General features: G+C 41.2%; 1 protein-coding gene across 2 annotated transcripts in view; it reads right to left on the bottom strand.

Moving 5' to 3' along the window:
- Window positions 1–8,925: 8,925 nt before the first annotated feature.
- ARFGAP1 (ADP ribosylation factor GTPase activating protein 1) overlaps window positions 8,926–14,347 on the bottom strand; it is an 18,235-nt gene continuing 12,813 nt past the window's right edge. Inside the window, exons 9-12 of one of the 2 annotated variants that reach the window (XM_009273903.1) lie at window positions 14,218–14,274; window positions 12,193–12,252; window positions 10,852–10,928; window positions 8,926–10,392 (exon numbers count right to left, since the gene is read on the bottom strand). In XM_009273903.1, coding sequence (XP_009272178.1) covers window positions 10,041–10,392; window positions 10,852–10,928; window positions 12,193–12,252; window positions 14,218–14,274 — 546 coding nt within the window. In that variant the 3' untranslated portion in view covers window positions 8,926–10,040. The remainder of the gene's footprint in view (window positions 10,393–10,851; window positions 10,929–12,192; window positions 12,253–14,217; window positions 14,275–14,347) is intronic. The other variant, XM_009273902.2, reaches the window with a different exon arrangement.

Here is a 14,347-nt window from a genome sequence, read left to right on the forward strand (position 1 = left end):
AAAAAAAAAAGAGTTCACAGCCAACATCAACACAATAAAATCCCTGATTTTGCAAGGCCTGCATTTCCTCTGAGTGAGAAAGACCGCCCCACGCCAGCTGACAGCGAGCTGTTCTTGCCGGAGACCATTTTCCCCAGGGGTACCTCCTTGTCCCCAGCAAGGTGTGTTCACCTGGGCTGGAGCCCCGCCAGCTGGGCTGGGCAGCAGAGAGCACAGCTTGTTTGGGAGCCAGGCTCTCCCTGCCGCGTTCAGAAAAGAAGTTTGTGTTTGGCTGTAGAGCTCACAATCCACCCCCGGGGCTGTTTGCCGATTAACTCATTGATGTCAGCGCCACAACAAATTCTGGAGGCCACCTCACGGCAAACACCTCAATAGAAAGACAGTTAAAATAGCAGATCAGCAATACTGGGAGCATCTTGCATGGAGATCTCTCGTCCAACAGCACCCAGGGGAATGGTCTCATAGCCATTAAAGCCAGCCTTGAGATCGCTGTGCACCAGGGAAGTGTGTTGCACCATGGAGACTCCTTCGTTTCTGTGTTGGAAGCTGATAATGAGACTGGACAGCAGCGTTCTTGGAGCTCGAGAAGTTTGGGAAGATTTATTAGCTTCTACTGGCAGAAAATTAGCACATTATTCAGCAATTTCTCATTAGCCAGTTATAAATCTAAGCTGGAGCTCTCATATCATTGAGTGACCTTCATTTTGTTCCAGAAAATAAATTTGGATGTTAGAGCAATATATATTGCTTCTTTCCACAGAAAAGAAGGACTGCTAACCACAAGCAATCAAATGTAAGTCAAAATAATCTGGCTGGCTTCAAAACAGCAAATATGGGGATCTTTGTTTCCCTTAAAATTTTAAGCAATTACAGCTCAGTCATGGTTCTCCAAAACTACAAAGAAGAGAACTTTAGCTAGCAAAAAAAACCCCCAAAAACCAAAAAAACCCAAAACCCTGAAAAAGGAAATTCTCCCACAATTGCATTGCTTCGGGACCTGCAGCTTTAATGAAAACACCACCAAATACATACCTTCATAATGAACTAATAAAAGTTTTCATTGGAAAAAAACCAAAAGAACAGCAACAACAAAAGAAACACTCTTATGCCACAAGACATGGAACCTGCATCATCTTCACTTCCCCATTACCTCAACAGCTATTAGAAGAAACATTAAAAACTTTCAGTAGTCCTTAACTTTCAGCCTCCCATACCAGTCCTTGGGTGTGAGACTTCGAAGCAGGCCAGATGAGTTTAATTCCCTCCATTCACCCTAAGGGTGAGGCTCTTCAACGTGTTTTTTAAGATCAAAGTCAGGAATTGCAGACCACTCTGACGGGGACCTGGAGACTGGGGTCTGCGAGATGCACCTCTGCTGCTCCAGCTCCACAAAAGCCTCCCAGGGCAGAGCAGACCGCAGAGCTGCACTCACCGCTCTCCAGCACGGGCTGGAAACCCTAACCTGGGTCAGAGCCATGTCAGGTGTTGCACGGTACATGCAGTGGTCGATCCTGGACCCACATTTCTCCCAGAGAAGAAACCCTCAAGCTTCAGAGGTGGGAAAGTCTCCAGTCTCATGCTGTAATGGGAACGTGCTAATTACGTTACAATTAGCCTTCACTGAACACAGCCAAAGGAACGGCTCCTGGCAGGGTAAGTGTAATCCTATCACAATCCATTAAAGAGAACTGCTGGCTATTGCTGTGCCACACCTGTATCAGGAGTGACGGAGAGGACAGCCCTGTCCCAGCTCTGTACCACGAGTCTGCTGCTTCCTCGTCGTAAAGAAAGGGCTGTCACGCTGGTTTAAAAGCAAAGGGACGGGATAACAGGGGTTAACCTAACAGCCTGGAACCTGGTATTTGTTACAGCCTGAGCTTTAAACTGCCCCCACCCAGCCCGGTGCACTCAGCCAGAGAGAAGGGAGAGCCAAAATCCTAAGGTAGCAAGTAAAATCAAAGGAGTATGTGTGTGTGGTTGGGGGAGAGGAATTCGCATCATGTAGGCTTAACGCAGCATGAAAAGTCAAAGGCAGAGGACAGGATGGGGCTGCGGATAAGCAGATACACGAGCAGGAACACATTTCTAACCCTGCATCCAGCTGTTCAAACCTCATTTAAGCTAGGCTCCTTCAACAGCCATGCACAGTAACACAATCCCCTCTAGAGGAAGGAAGGAGAAGTGAAGCTCTTCACCAGCAGCGTCCCTCTGACCACAAGCTCCGAAAGTAGCATCGGCCATGTGAGCTGGTACATTGCCCCAGTCCTTCATCACAACCAGTGCAAGAGAGGCTTTGCATTGGGACTGATCCGGAGGAGTTTCAGCCCAAGGAACGCACCCTGCAGAGCCTAGCTCTTGTTAAGACTATACAAGCAAACGGACAGCAGCCCAACGGAAGATGCACTGGTCCTGAGCTGGTGCCATGCAGCAACTACTCACAGCACGAGTGTTTCCCACTGGCACTGATATTCAGACATAATTCATCTGAACACGTCAGCTTCTGTTTTCTTGTCGCACCTCCTGTTCCACTGGCAGCGGTGGCCAAGCACGGCTGAGCCGTTTCACCTCCGACGCCTCGTGAGTTCTGGAAGGAGATGGGTGAACGGAGAAAGGCAGGTGAGCCTCTGGACTGCCCCACTGGCAGAGCCCAGGGTGTGCATTGCCTTTTACAGATGAAAAGCAGCCCTTCATAACAACCATCGCAGAGAGGACAGGCATTTAACAGACGTGGAGACAGGTTAAGTCTATCCTGCAGAGGTTTAATTTAACTAGCTTGGATATCATTAGCAGCCTAGGCTACACAAGAAGTATTTATTCCACTTCTTTGATGCGCTTTGTACTCCATACCAAGTTCTATGACCAGCTTAGAGACACACCTCAGTGTGGGCAAGAAGTTTAAGAGACTCACGAGTGGTTTTAGATTCAGACTCTCTCTATTCTTGCCTGTACTGCAGTAACACAGGGGAGCCCAAACTGAATGGTTAAGCCCTGCCTAAGTAGACTAAATTTGCAACTGAAGTCCAGTGTATTGCATTGAGATACACCCCAAAAGTGACAGCTGATGGCTGGAGTCAATAGGAAATTTGTGAACTCACAGTTAAAATAGGAATTCACTCTTGAACTGTCACAAGCTTCTATGCAATAACAACACACAGAAAGGTTTCTGTAAAGAAGAAAATTCCTAGTTTGACCTTGATCACAACAGCCTTTATATAGTCTGGCACACCAATTTACATATATTAACCATCCATGTCAGCAGAGTAGGAAAAAAATTGTATATACAATTGGGTTTTGCCCTAGGTAGTCAAACACTGTTATATTTAAGGCAACTTGAACAATCCAGTGAAGAACTGCTGATATTAAGCAGTTGCCCTTTAATCAGAAGTGGGGAAAATTTTTTTCATAAAGACACACTCCAGCCTTTCTGTGCTTCCTGGCAGAAGCTGATTTATCTATTGTAAAATTCAACAGCCTCAGCAAAGCTGAACAGCCTCTCAGAGGGAGCACGCTTTGGCAGAGCTTAAAGGGAAAGACAAAAACCGGTTTACAAACCGTGAAGAGCTGATAGCGCTGGGTTTTCCTGCTTAAGCAGCGACCATGATCCTGGTGAGGTACAACACAACTGTATTCTTGACAGTCGTTGTAACCAGCCCCGCCAGAGAGACTCGGTCTCTTCCACTTTCCCTCAGCAACTGCAACTACAAGTAGGCTTCTCCTAGGAGGTCTTTTCAGTATTTATTTCATCTCTTCCATTTTTAGCCAGTTTAAACATTGCCGTTGTGGCAGTGTTGGTGAAATTCAGAGCTTGGCAGAGCATCGTTTGAGGACAGAAAAACATGGTGAAGTTTCATCTCACCTAAAACAAACATCAGTGACTTGCTCAGAAGAGGAGGCTAACCTTTCTTTTCCTGTGTTACTGATGAGATGCAGCTTCTTGCTGACGGAGCACAAACAGCTGGAGCCAAGACAGACAGGCAACGTGTCTTGGCCTCCTTGCAAATTAGTGACTTAACAGATGATGAATGATCGTGCTGCACGTACGTCAGAGGCTTTGGGTTTTACAGCTTTCCCAACGGGACAACCCAGCTCCACTTCACTTTCCTTAACAGGACTTTCAGCTTTCACCCAATGGCCGCATCCTGCAAACCTTCGTCAAAGCAGTGGAGGGGTGAACAGCCTTCACCCTGTCCTGATGCCTGTTTTGCACTGGGGTACCCGTGTACTAGTCTAAGCCTGTGGAGTTTGGGGAACGTCATGGCGGTCAGCCAGCTCCCGAGAGAGCCAAAAGCGTGTTGCAGAAGGAAGAGTGCCCGTTGATGAACCTACTGGAATAGGTACAGCGAGTGAGAAGAGAAACCAGGACACGTCCCCGCTGCCTGCTCTCAGACACCTCAGAGGGCACAAATGTTTGGTTCCTTAAAATCAGTGAACCCCAGGAAACCCAGGTAGTCATCTTCTGGGCCTGCATCTGCTATGAAAGTGTACATAAACAGCTATATAATGGTAAAACAGCTTAAACTGAACTTGCTCATGTTACTGGGACCACAGCACAAAGGCGACAGCTGTGAAGGCACAAAGAAACATTTACCCAGCAGAAGTAAGTTGGACATCGTAGCTGTAGTAGTGATCTGTTCTCCCTCAAGTCAATGACTATTGTATTTTCTGGTCTACAGACTCCACTTTTTCTATCAGCTTTTGCCAATTGTGCTCAGCTTGAAATTCAGAATACACATTATTGCTTTCCATGGTATTTCATACGTTTCTAGGTCATTGGCCTCCATATGCTGTCAGAACAGAGGGCCAAAAACCTCCCTCCAGAACCAGCACATCCCGTTTACTTGAAGTAATCCCAGCTGAAAACTTTGCATCCAACACACAGAGCAGCCCTTAACACAGGACGTTATGGCAAGAATGGACACAGCCTGTCAGCGGAGTAACACCAGTGCCGTTACCCAACCCCAATGTCCACTTTTCTGTGGAAAAACCAATACATTTACTTCTACAAGGCAAGTAGGATTCAGTCCTGCTGACCAACAACATAATAAAAGGTATTTTAAATTTACATCAAGCTCAGTGCAGTCACGACTCATCTGGAGTACTCACGTGGCTGCTTGGCTAATGAAGGAAACAGGAATCTGAATATGAAGCATCACCACCAGCTGAAGGATTCGTCAGAGGAATCTCGCTTCTTGGAAAGAAAAACTTCTTTAAAAGTTACCTTTTCTCCTGTGATAAGTGCCTTTGTAGACAAGCTAATAAAAATCTCAGAGTACATAAATCTACTTGCAACCACTTTAATTTCTATGTTATAGTTCTCTTTAAATAAAGGAGGCAACCAATGTCGTCTTAAAACTGTTCCTAATTCAAACAGATCTTAAATTAGCATTTAAAGTTAGACTATGAAACTCCAATGAACTATGAAGATGAAACACCTGGTTTTGGCTCTGTCATCAACACTGGCAGCTTCCTTTCTCCCTCATTACCGGCAGTGAAGAATATGCACGACACCAGCACATCAGGACATACATTCATGCTGTTAATGTCAGTTACTCTCCTCCAACAAGACCATTTCATACTCGTATTGTAACAATACTTTCCTACTTTCTTAATTATGAAGCATCCCATTTTGAGTTTACTCTGTGATGCTAACCGTACTGAGAACTAACCTGCTTCGTTCAAAAGGCCACATAAGCTATGCTGATGCACATGGGTGATTTTTCCCAGGGTTTAAAATTAACTGAAGTCTCCTGAAAAAGGGCTAAACACCACTCCGCTCCGTATCTCTTTGCTTTATTATAATGCTCTTTAAAAGATGACACTGCAGTTCAAGTCCGGTACCACTCTACAGAACAATGAATAGTGTTCACTGAAATTGCCATTCCTGTGAACTTCACATAAAACACATCAGGAAAATTAAAGATACAGTACTCCATACTGACCAAGTTTCCGCTGGCATGAAAATGAAAGAGGGCTCTACAGCTAGAGGTCACTAAGCCATTACAATCAAACTCTAATAACGGACATCGTAATGTTTCTTGACTTCTGTTTAATCACTGATTGTTCAAGCCTTTCTTAAGAGGGTTACTGAAATTTAACATTGCCAAAGTAAGGTGAGAACTGAAATACCTTGGTAGACTGCTATTCTCTAAGAGGACCACTGTATCTTTAAATGTATCCTGGATTAAACAACAAAAGTTTTACCTACACTGGTTAAATTATTGCACAGATCATTACACTGATAAATACATTATGAACCCATGGAATGTTACACAGTCTGGCCTGGAAAATAAAAGCAGCAGCATTATCGTTGAGGTCTCAACCACGAGGGAGAGCTGGCCAAGCACTTCTTGAAATGTTGTAATTATTAACAGGTTTCAAGACACAAATGAAACATTTTAAAATAATCCCTAACTCCTAGGATTAGGTTCCTGGTTCAGGAACGTTCTCTAAGACTTTCACTCTTTTGCAAGCGGCACTTAGTTTGAATGTCTTGAAGTTTTTCGTATTTCAGACTACCTGTAGGAATCCAGCTGCTCTGTATTTTCCAAAGTTGAAGCCATACAAAGGAATAAACCAGTTTGAAACACTAGGAAATTTAAACCAAACATTGCAATGTCCAGTTGTTGCAGTAGTCATTTCACCTTCTGCGCTCTCTCCTGGGAGTTTGCTCGTACGACCTAAAATTGTTAATACGTAGCGTGGGACTGAAAGGGAAGCGGAGCCCTCTTCACCCACCAAACAGGTGAAGCACACCGTGACACTAAAGCCTTGCCAATCCACATGCCCACTCAGATTCAACGGCCGTATCGTCACTTAGGCGGCCTCAGCTCCAGCAGGCTGCACTCAATGCCTCTGTTTGCAGTGCTCAAGATCAGCCAAAAAAAAAAAAAAGGGGGGGGGACGACGGACGTTAAAAAAAAAAAGTCTAATTCATAAACACTCGCTCCACACATGCACCTTGACTGCATGCATTCCACTAAACTGCAGAAACTCCCCAGCCATCTATACTAAAAGAAAGTAAAATCCAATAAAACAGAGGCTTTGCAAAAGAAAATGCCCTCACTTCATCCTCTCCTCTGGAAGACATGGTAAAACGTTCAGATTCAGACAAGTCATAAAAAAATACCGATTTGCCTGGCAAACTGAGACCAGTTGGTATACTAGTGTTGTGGCTGCAATTACACTTTCTGCCATTCTGTTGGTTTTTAGTATCTTCCATTAACACCTTTCTAGGAGCTGTAGCATTTTGTTGCCTCTCTACAGCACAGCAACAAAAGAGACGGCAACTGTTCTGTCACTGTCTCCTCAACTGGAAGAAAAATCATTACCCAAAGCTTCTGCCTGAGTAGGGCTCTGGCTGTTTCGTTTAATTTAGAACAAAGTTTCAAGAGATAAAAAATAAACCCAGAAGAACAAACAAATGGCTCATGCCAATCGTAGCTGCAAATGATATATAAATAAACCAGTTTTCTCCTAGGCAAACCACACAGCTGAGGAGAACGTACACATACACATCACAATACCGTTGATTGAATGGACTGAAATAAAGCTTATCCTGCTACGAGCTATTTCAGGAGGTTTATGAAAGAGAAACTGTAATAAATTCGTACACAGGAAGCTGAATGAGCTTCACATCGCTCCAGACAGACATCAGCAGTCAGACAGTGCAACCCATCGGATGCGCTTTGCCACCACCGCTACTGCAACACTTCACAAAGACTAACCGTTAGTCAAGGACTGGGCAGTGCCACTTCACATACATCACACAGCACCGCCTTCGAAGTACATGCATTACAGTTTCGTACTGGGCAGCAGACAAATGACAAGTAGGCAACAGAGGTGTATGCATAAAAATACAGTTACGTTTGACATGCAATTAAGCTATGACAAAGGTATATTTGGAACTGGAGAAAAAGCGGAACAAAATCCTTGTTTTACAGTCAGGCTGTAAACTTCTGCCAATGGTACCACAAGCAGCATTGTAAACCGAGATTTCTCGTGCCTTCGGCACTTCCAAAGGGTCAGCATGTCTGCAAGAACGCCTCGGGCGCCTCGCATGGCTCAGCCTAGGTTAGTGCTTGGGTCGCGAGCAGCACTGGGACCTGCTGCACGAGCTTCAGAGACCACGCTGTCAGGAGAAGCAAGGGGGAAAAAAGAAATCCGAACTCTTGCAGGACAGGGCTAGAGAAGACTAGAAAAATATTTTGTTCACCATCTGAAAGATCCTATTACTAGAAATACAGAATCAGGCTATAAATAGAGCTACTTCTACTTAGACTTAAGCCTTTAAAGTCTGCTACTTTTGAGGTGATTCATGATTTTCCTTCCTTTTTAACCTCTTGATATTACTGTAAGTTCAAAAAACTTCTGTGAAGAGAAAAAGAAATGAAGCATTATTTAAGGTAACTTTGACAACTTAGGTTGGTTGTTTGCTTGACAAATTAACTAATTTTAAAAAGAAAAGGCTTTTTAGGTATGTATTAAGATTTACAGAGTCCACAGTAAAGAACTCCATGCTGGCAGTAAAGCAGACTATGCAATGACATCATGATTTGAAGTCTTCAAGTGAGCTGACTGTTTTCGGCCTGAGTATACGTTTACAACACGCCCCCAAAAATAAAATGGCACACATAGGGCACCTTTGTTGTTAAAGTCACAATTCTTCAGTAGAAGTTATGGTTTGTGTCATGCAAAGCAAATCTGTTGGGTCAAAACTGAGGCATAACTGAATCTTCTATTCCATTCCTTAATGCTGACAAGGAGTTTCCAAAGTTTCCGAAATAGTGTTTCTTTAACAAGATCCAGGAAGAAAATGTAGAGAAATACATGATAGAAACAGAGATACAGTTTGACATCTGAAAGATTAATTTGGAAAACCAGCTGTCTAATTTAAATTTTACTATTAAATCCAGACATCTATCTACCAAAGATTAATTTGGAAAACAGCTGTCTAATTTAAATTTTACTATTAAATCCAGACATCTACTCATCTTGAAAGGGGCTTGCTGCCAGCCTCTCTCCTCAATGTTCTCATATTTTCCACCCATTTTTTCTTACTGGAATCTTTTTTTATAAATTTGTTTCACTGCCAAGTTGCCAAACAGATGTCCAAAAGGCCATAAGCAGCAGAAAGATTTCACTTTTATCAGAATAGATAAAATAGATCGGTAGAAGAAAGAGGACAGAGAAAAAACAGACTATATAAAATACTCAAACTGGGGGAAGGGTGTAGGTAAGGCAGGAGAACACCACAGCTTTGCATTTTATCCGTGTAGAAGAGCTGCACTGTGCAAACTCTTAATGCATTGAGCAAGAAGGGCAAGTAGAGCCATTCTGGATATCCCTTGATAGCTCAGGTCAAAACTATGAGTTTACACAAATAACTATCCAGCTCTAGATTCCTTATTAATTCTAAGGGGATAAAATAAGACTAAAACAAGGGGATAAAAGACTAAAAAAAAAAAAAATCTCATAAAGTTTAAAAACAAAGCTCCAATAAAAAGTATCTTAAAGACCATCTTGAATTGCCAGACTTAATACGGTCAGAGTGATCCATAAGGCATTTGAACTAGATCTATTCAACTGCAGTTTGCTCATTTAATGGCTATCTTTTCAAGACACACCCTGTCCTTTGTTTGCATTAAACACCTCAGGTCATCTCAAATTATATGAGGACTGGATGAATACCTATTAACCTACACATGCAAGGTTGTGCCATGACAGTGTGCTTGCACCGATTTTTTTCCTTTGAACATTCGTGTTAAGAAAGTCACTGTACCCAGCTTCAATAGTGCAAGGAGAATATAGTTATCATTATCCTTAAAAAAGGGAGAGACACTTTTATGTAATAAAAGATTCAGATGCTACTTTTTTTTTTTTTCCCTAAACCAGGACAGAAGAAAGGAGAATGAATGGGAAGCACAAAAGTAACAGATCAGTAAAGTCAACCAAGATACACCAGTTGTGTGTAAAACTTTCTCCCCTCAATCAGCCAGCATAGCCTCCCTTTCCTAGCTGTGCAAAACAGGGTTAACAGAGTTCTACCAGTTCTGGTTATCCCACCCGTCATCCGAAGACACCTTTTTTGTTGCCTTAGGAGGTTTTTTGGTCTTGCTCTCCCCTCCTGTGTTTTCCCAGTTGGTCTCCCAATTTTCCCAACTGTCGCTGTTACTGTTCTTGTTGTTGGAGACTGTTCCTGAGCCCCACACGTCCCAGCTATCAGAGCTCTTCTTCTCTGTGGAATTGTCCACATAGGTCCAGCTCTCACTGCTTGGAGATTTATGAGCTTTTGGTGGATCTGAGTTGCCAAAGGTCTCCCAGAAGCTTTGATCTACAGCATTGTTCTGGTAGCCCTCCCCTCCACTGTTCTGGTAGCTGTCTCCCTCAGCTGGTCTTTTATGGGGGGGGGGAAAAAAAAGGAAGGTAGAATTAAATTAGTTATGACAAACATAACAATAAAAATAAATGTCCACAAACAAAGAAAACTGTAATGCTACTGCCCTTTGCTTAAACAACAACTGAGGATAAAGGCAGGAAGAATTAAATATATTGCTCCGAATGGCATAAGCTTAAATTCTAATTCACAGATTTTTGTTAACAGCCTTAAGTACTAATAGGCCCAGAGCGAGGGGGTACGCATTTGGTGCCGTGCGCTGTTTTGTTCTCAGTTTAACAACTGTCATAAACAGTTAGATTGAATTCCTCCCGTGTTACATACAGGAGGACTACTAGCAGAGACAGAAAAACTTCTTCATATTTAAAAATTACCTGCTACTACTATACTGCAGAGAACATACAGAAGATAAAATTATGTGTTTAAAGAGACACAGAAAATAATAACAAAAAAAATACCTTTCAGAGTTATCATCTGGTTTGCCAGAAAAAAAAGTGGTGACGTCTCGCCATCCCTTACTTCCAACTCCCTGAACCTAGAGAAATAAAAAAGTCATTTGGACTGAACCAACACCTCTTCCAAGTCCAACAGCAAAAGCCATAACACATTCCTCCACTTGTTCAGATAAAGAGAACACATTTCATCAGAAAATGTCATTCACAACTTCTTAATATTTTTAACAGGCTGTTACGTGGTTGATGTAAGTAACATACATTTGATGGCATCGTGCTGCTGGAAGATGTGAAAAGTAGGTCAAGTTTAGCCTTTTCACCCATCATTGTCAATAACAGCTTTTGAATTCTCTCCTAGACTTCCTTGACAAAAATGCTGGAATTACTCCTTACATAAAATTAAACTTAATGACAGCACTGATGTTTTGATGTTACGATTCATGTAACTAGTATTTGTTTTTCTACTGCTCTACAAAACTACTTTTACTCCATTTCAGTAGTATTATTTCACTGCTCATGTAAAACAGGCCAAAAGTTGAGTTCTAGGATAAACATGACTGCTAGGAGAATCCTTTGAGGGTTATTATAATGGACTGGCGTTGGATTAGAAACACAAATTCTAAAGTGACACCCATGGAAGTTACTATTCTAAGTCATAGATACGGAGGATGAATCCCAGAATTCGGGCTTAAAGTTGCCAGGCTCTAAACAGAACAGGTAACCACTTATTTTATTCAAATATTCCCAACATTTAAGGCACTAAGCTCGTACATGATAGAGCTTCCAGTGCTGACTTTCACAGTGCTAGGAAGACAGACTCTCCTAGGTAACACCATACAAATTATCAAAATAGGTATTAGATTGTGCAGGACTTCTGTTCTTAGCAGTTGTAGAGAGCACTTACCACGTTACCAAGCAATGATAGCAAAAGAAGACAAAGAAAAAAAGGTACAGAACATTAGTAAGTTCAAGCGTCCAAACATAACGCAAGCTGTCTCCATATTCTCTAGCAGACATTTTCTTTTTGTGTTTGGGACACCGGCTGTCTTAGAACTCTACATCCTGACGTTGGTGAAACTATTACGAGGACTACATCATACCTGTATAGCTTTTTAACACCCCAACAGAAGTACTGCACACTGAAAATCATACTTTCAAAATGTCTGTATTCAACAAGCAGAGACTAAAGCTGCATTGGGGTTTTGTTTCCACTTTCAAAATGTCTGTATTCAACACAAGCGGAGACTAAAGCTGCATTGGGGTTTTGTTTCACTACAAACTTTTCATAAGAATATGGAGACTGGCTTACTGTTTGGCCTCCTTAAAGGCAGGCAGGCCACTTCATACCTTGCTGGCCAACTGTGATACCCCCACGGTGACCTCCTCAAATATTTTCCCCTCTTTCACCTATGTGAATCAAAGTATTGGTAATTAGTCATAAAATGAAGTGTTATTGAAAACTTAAGACAAGCTTACTTGTGCTCAACAGCTAAAGACAAAAAGTGTAAAAAAAACCCCAAAGTGAATCAAAATATACTTAAGTCAAAACTAACAAAGTTAAGAAAATGACATATAAAGTCCATTGATCTATAATGGAATGAACCTCAGTCCTTTGTGGGAATTGTCTATTGATATACATACAGTTTGAGGAAGGTATCATTACACTAATGCTGAGCATAAAAACACCAGTACAAAAAAAAAAAATCAGCAAATGAGACATTTTATAAATATATTTTACTATATAAAAAGATTTGGTTTGGAGGTATTAAAAACCTATCAGATCTATTTTAGTCTCTATCTTTTTACATGGTTATTTAAATATTAAAAGGGCTTTGAACTTTGGTCAATCAGAACACAATTGGTGCCTTTCACCAATTAATAAATGGCAGCTGTTCCAAAGCAAGTGACTTTATATACCCATATATGTGCCAGGCAGTGATCACTGAATACTTACTTCAGAAAGTAACACTTATTTATAACTAACAGCACAACATCCTAAGGGTAATAGACCTTTTTTTTTTTAAATATAGAATGCAACATTCCTCATTAAATTGTCCTACAAAATAAAAATCAGCTCAAGGAAATGAACCCTAAAAATAACCCTGAAAATAATGCATCTAAAAAATCTGAATCCTGTGATTTGAAATGCTATGTAAAAAATGTTGAATTACTAAAGGTAATGCAAGAGAAATTATTTTGTAATGTGATTAAACCATTCTTTTCAAATTGAATATTAATCCATATCCTAAAGTGGTGGCACTGCTTCTCTTACGAGAGCAAAATTAGTCTGCTTTATCAAAACCAATATATTTTGGGAAAAGGTACGTAGGTAAGTAGAGCACCACATTCTCAGAAAAGACTTATACAAAATGTTGGAGCTGATCCAAAGTTCTAGAAGCACAGAACAAATACATGCCAAACGGGGAAGATGTAAAAGTACACTTTTTTTAAACATATGAAACAGGAAGGCAACATTTGACGCTAGGGAGAATCTTTGACTAAAATTTGTAGTATCAGTGATCTCTAGTCACTTACGAGGACTGCCTCGCCTTTTTTACATGCCCACTAGTGACTATCTGTATTTACTCAGGTCAGCATGTGTGCTTTCTTCCAGCTGCTGTTGGAAATGCCGTTAGCGACATGGTTCTGGTCACTAACAATTGTAAAGGGAAGATGAAAATCTGCTTCAAACTAGTTTCCTAGAAACAACACAGTAACTAGAACCGCTAATCAAAATGTTACTTTAGACCACACTTTGCATATGAATGCATGCAAAACTTGGTTTTAACCGACTACCGGAATATTCTGAACGAATACCAAATAAAAGTTGCAAGAACATGTCACTTCTATTGATAAGTTGTCCCCATTCATCTTAAACATATACTTTGCCCCAAATTCTACTGCCCCCGATGAGGCAGCAGATGAACTACAGTGGCTCAAAGTTACTTAGCTGAATTAAAATAATGCTGGCAGGCAGACAGGTAAAACACTATGAACTTAACACTCAAAGATACTACTAATAGGGTTTTTTTTTAAATAACTGATTTTTATATCCATTTAGGGTGCATTTTCATCTTGTCCCATCTTCCATTATTGAAAGCATGAAATGTATAAAATAGTATCTAACAGGGAAGAATGTAACAGGCTCTTGCGGACGTGAAAAAGATCAGCGGAGAGAAATTACGCTCATGAATCTTTCTTTGCTAACATACTAGCTTTAAATTATTTGATGTTTCCCCTTTGCTACTGTGCTAGTATATGAAAAAACAGAAGGACGCACTGACAAACTGGGCAGTTGTGGCAGGAGGAAACAATCACTCCCTAAGTCAGCATAACCATGTTCTGCAAGTAATTTACTAGTTCCAAAGTTACCTTTTCCTGTGCAGGTTTGAGAACATTTTCATTTAATGTCTGACCTAACTCTGCTGCCTATTTAAAAGCAAAACAAAAACAAAGTCAGTTATATTTTCCTTTAAAAAAAAAACAAAAAAAAAAAAAAAAA

This window comes from Aptenodytes forsteri, unplaced genomic scaffold, assembly GCF_000699145.1.
Source record: "Aptenodytes forsteri isolate BGI_AS27 unplaced genomic scaffold, ASM69914v1 Scaffold47, whole genome shotgun sequence".
NCBI lineage: Eukaryota > Metazoa > Chordata > Aves > Sphenisciformes > Spheniscidae > Aptenodytes > Aptenodytes forsteri.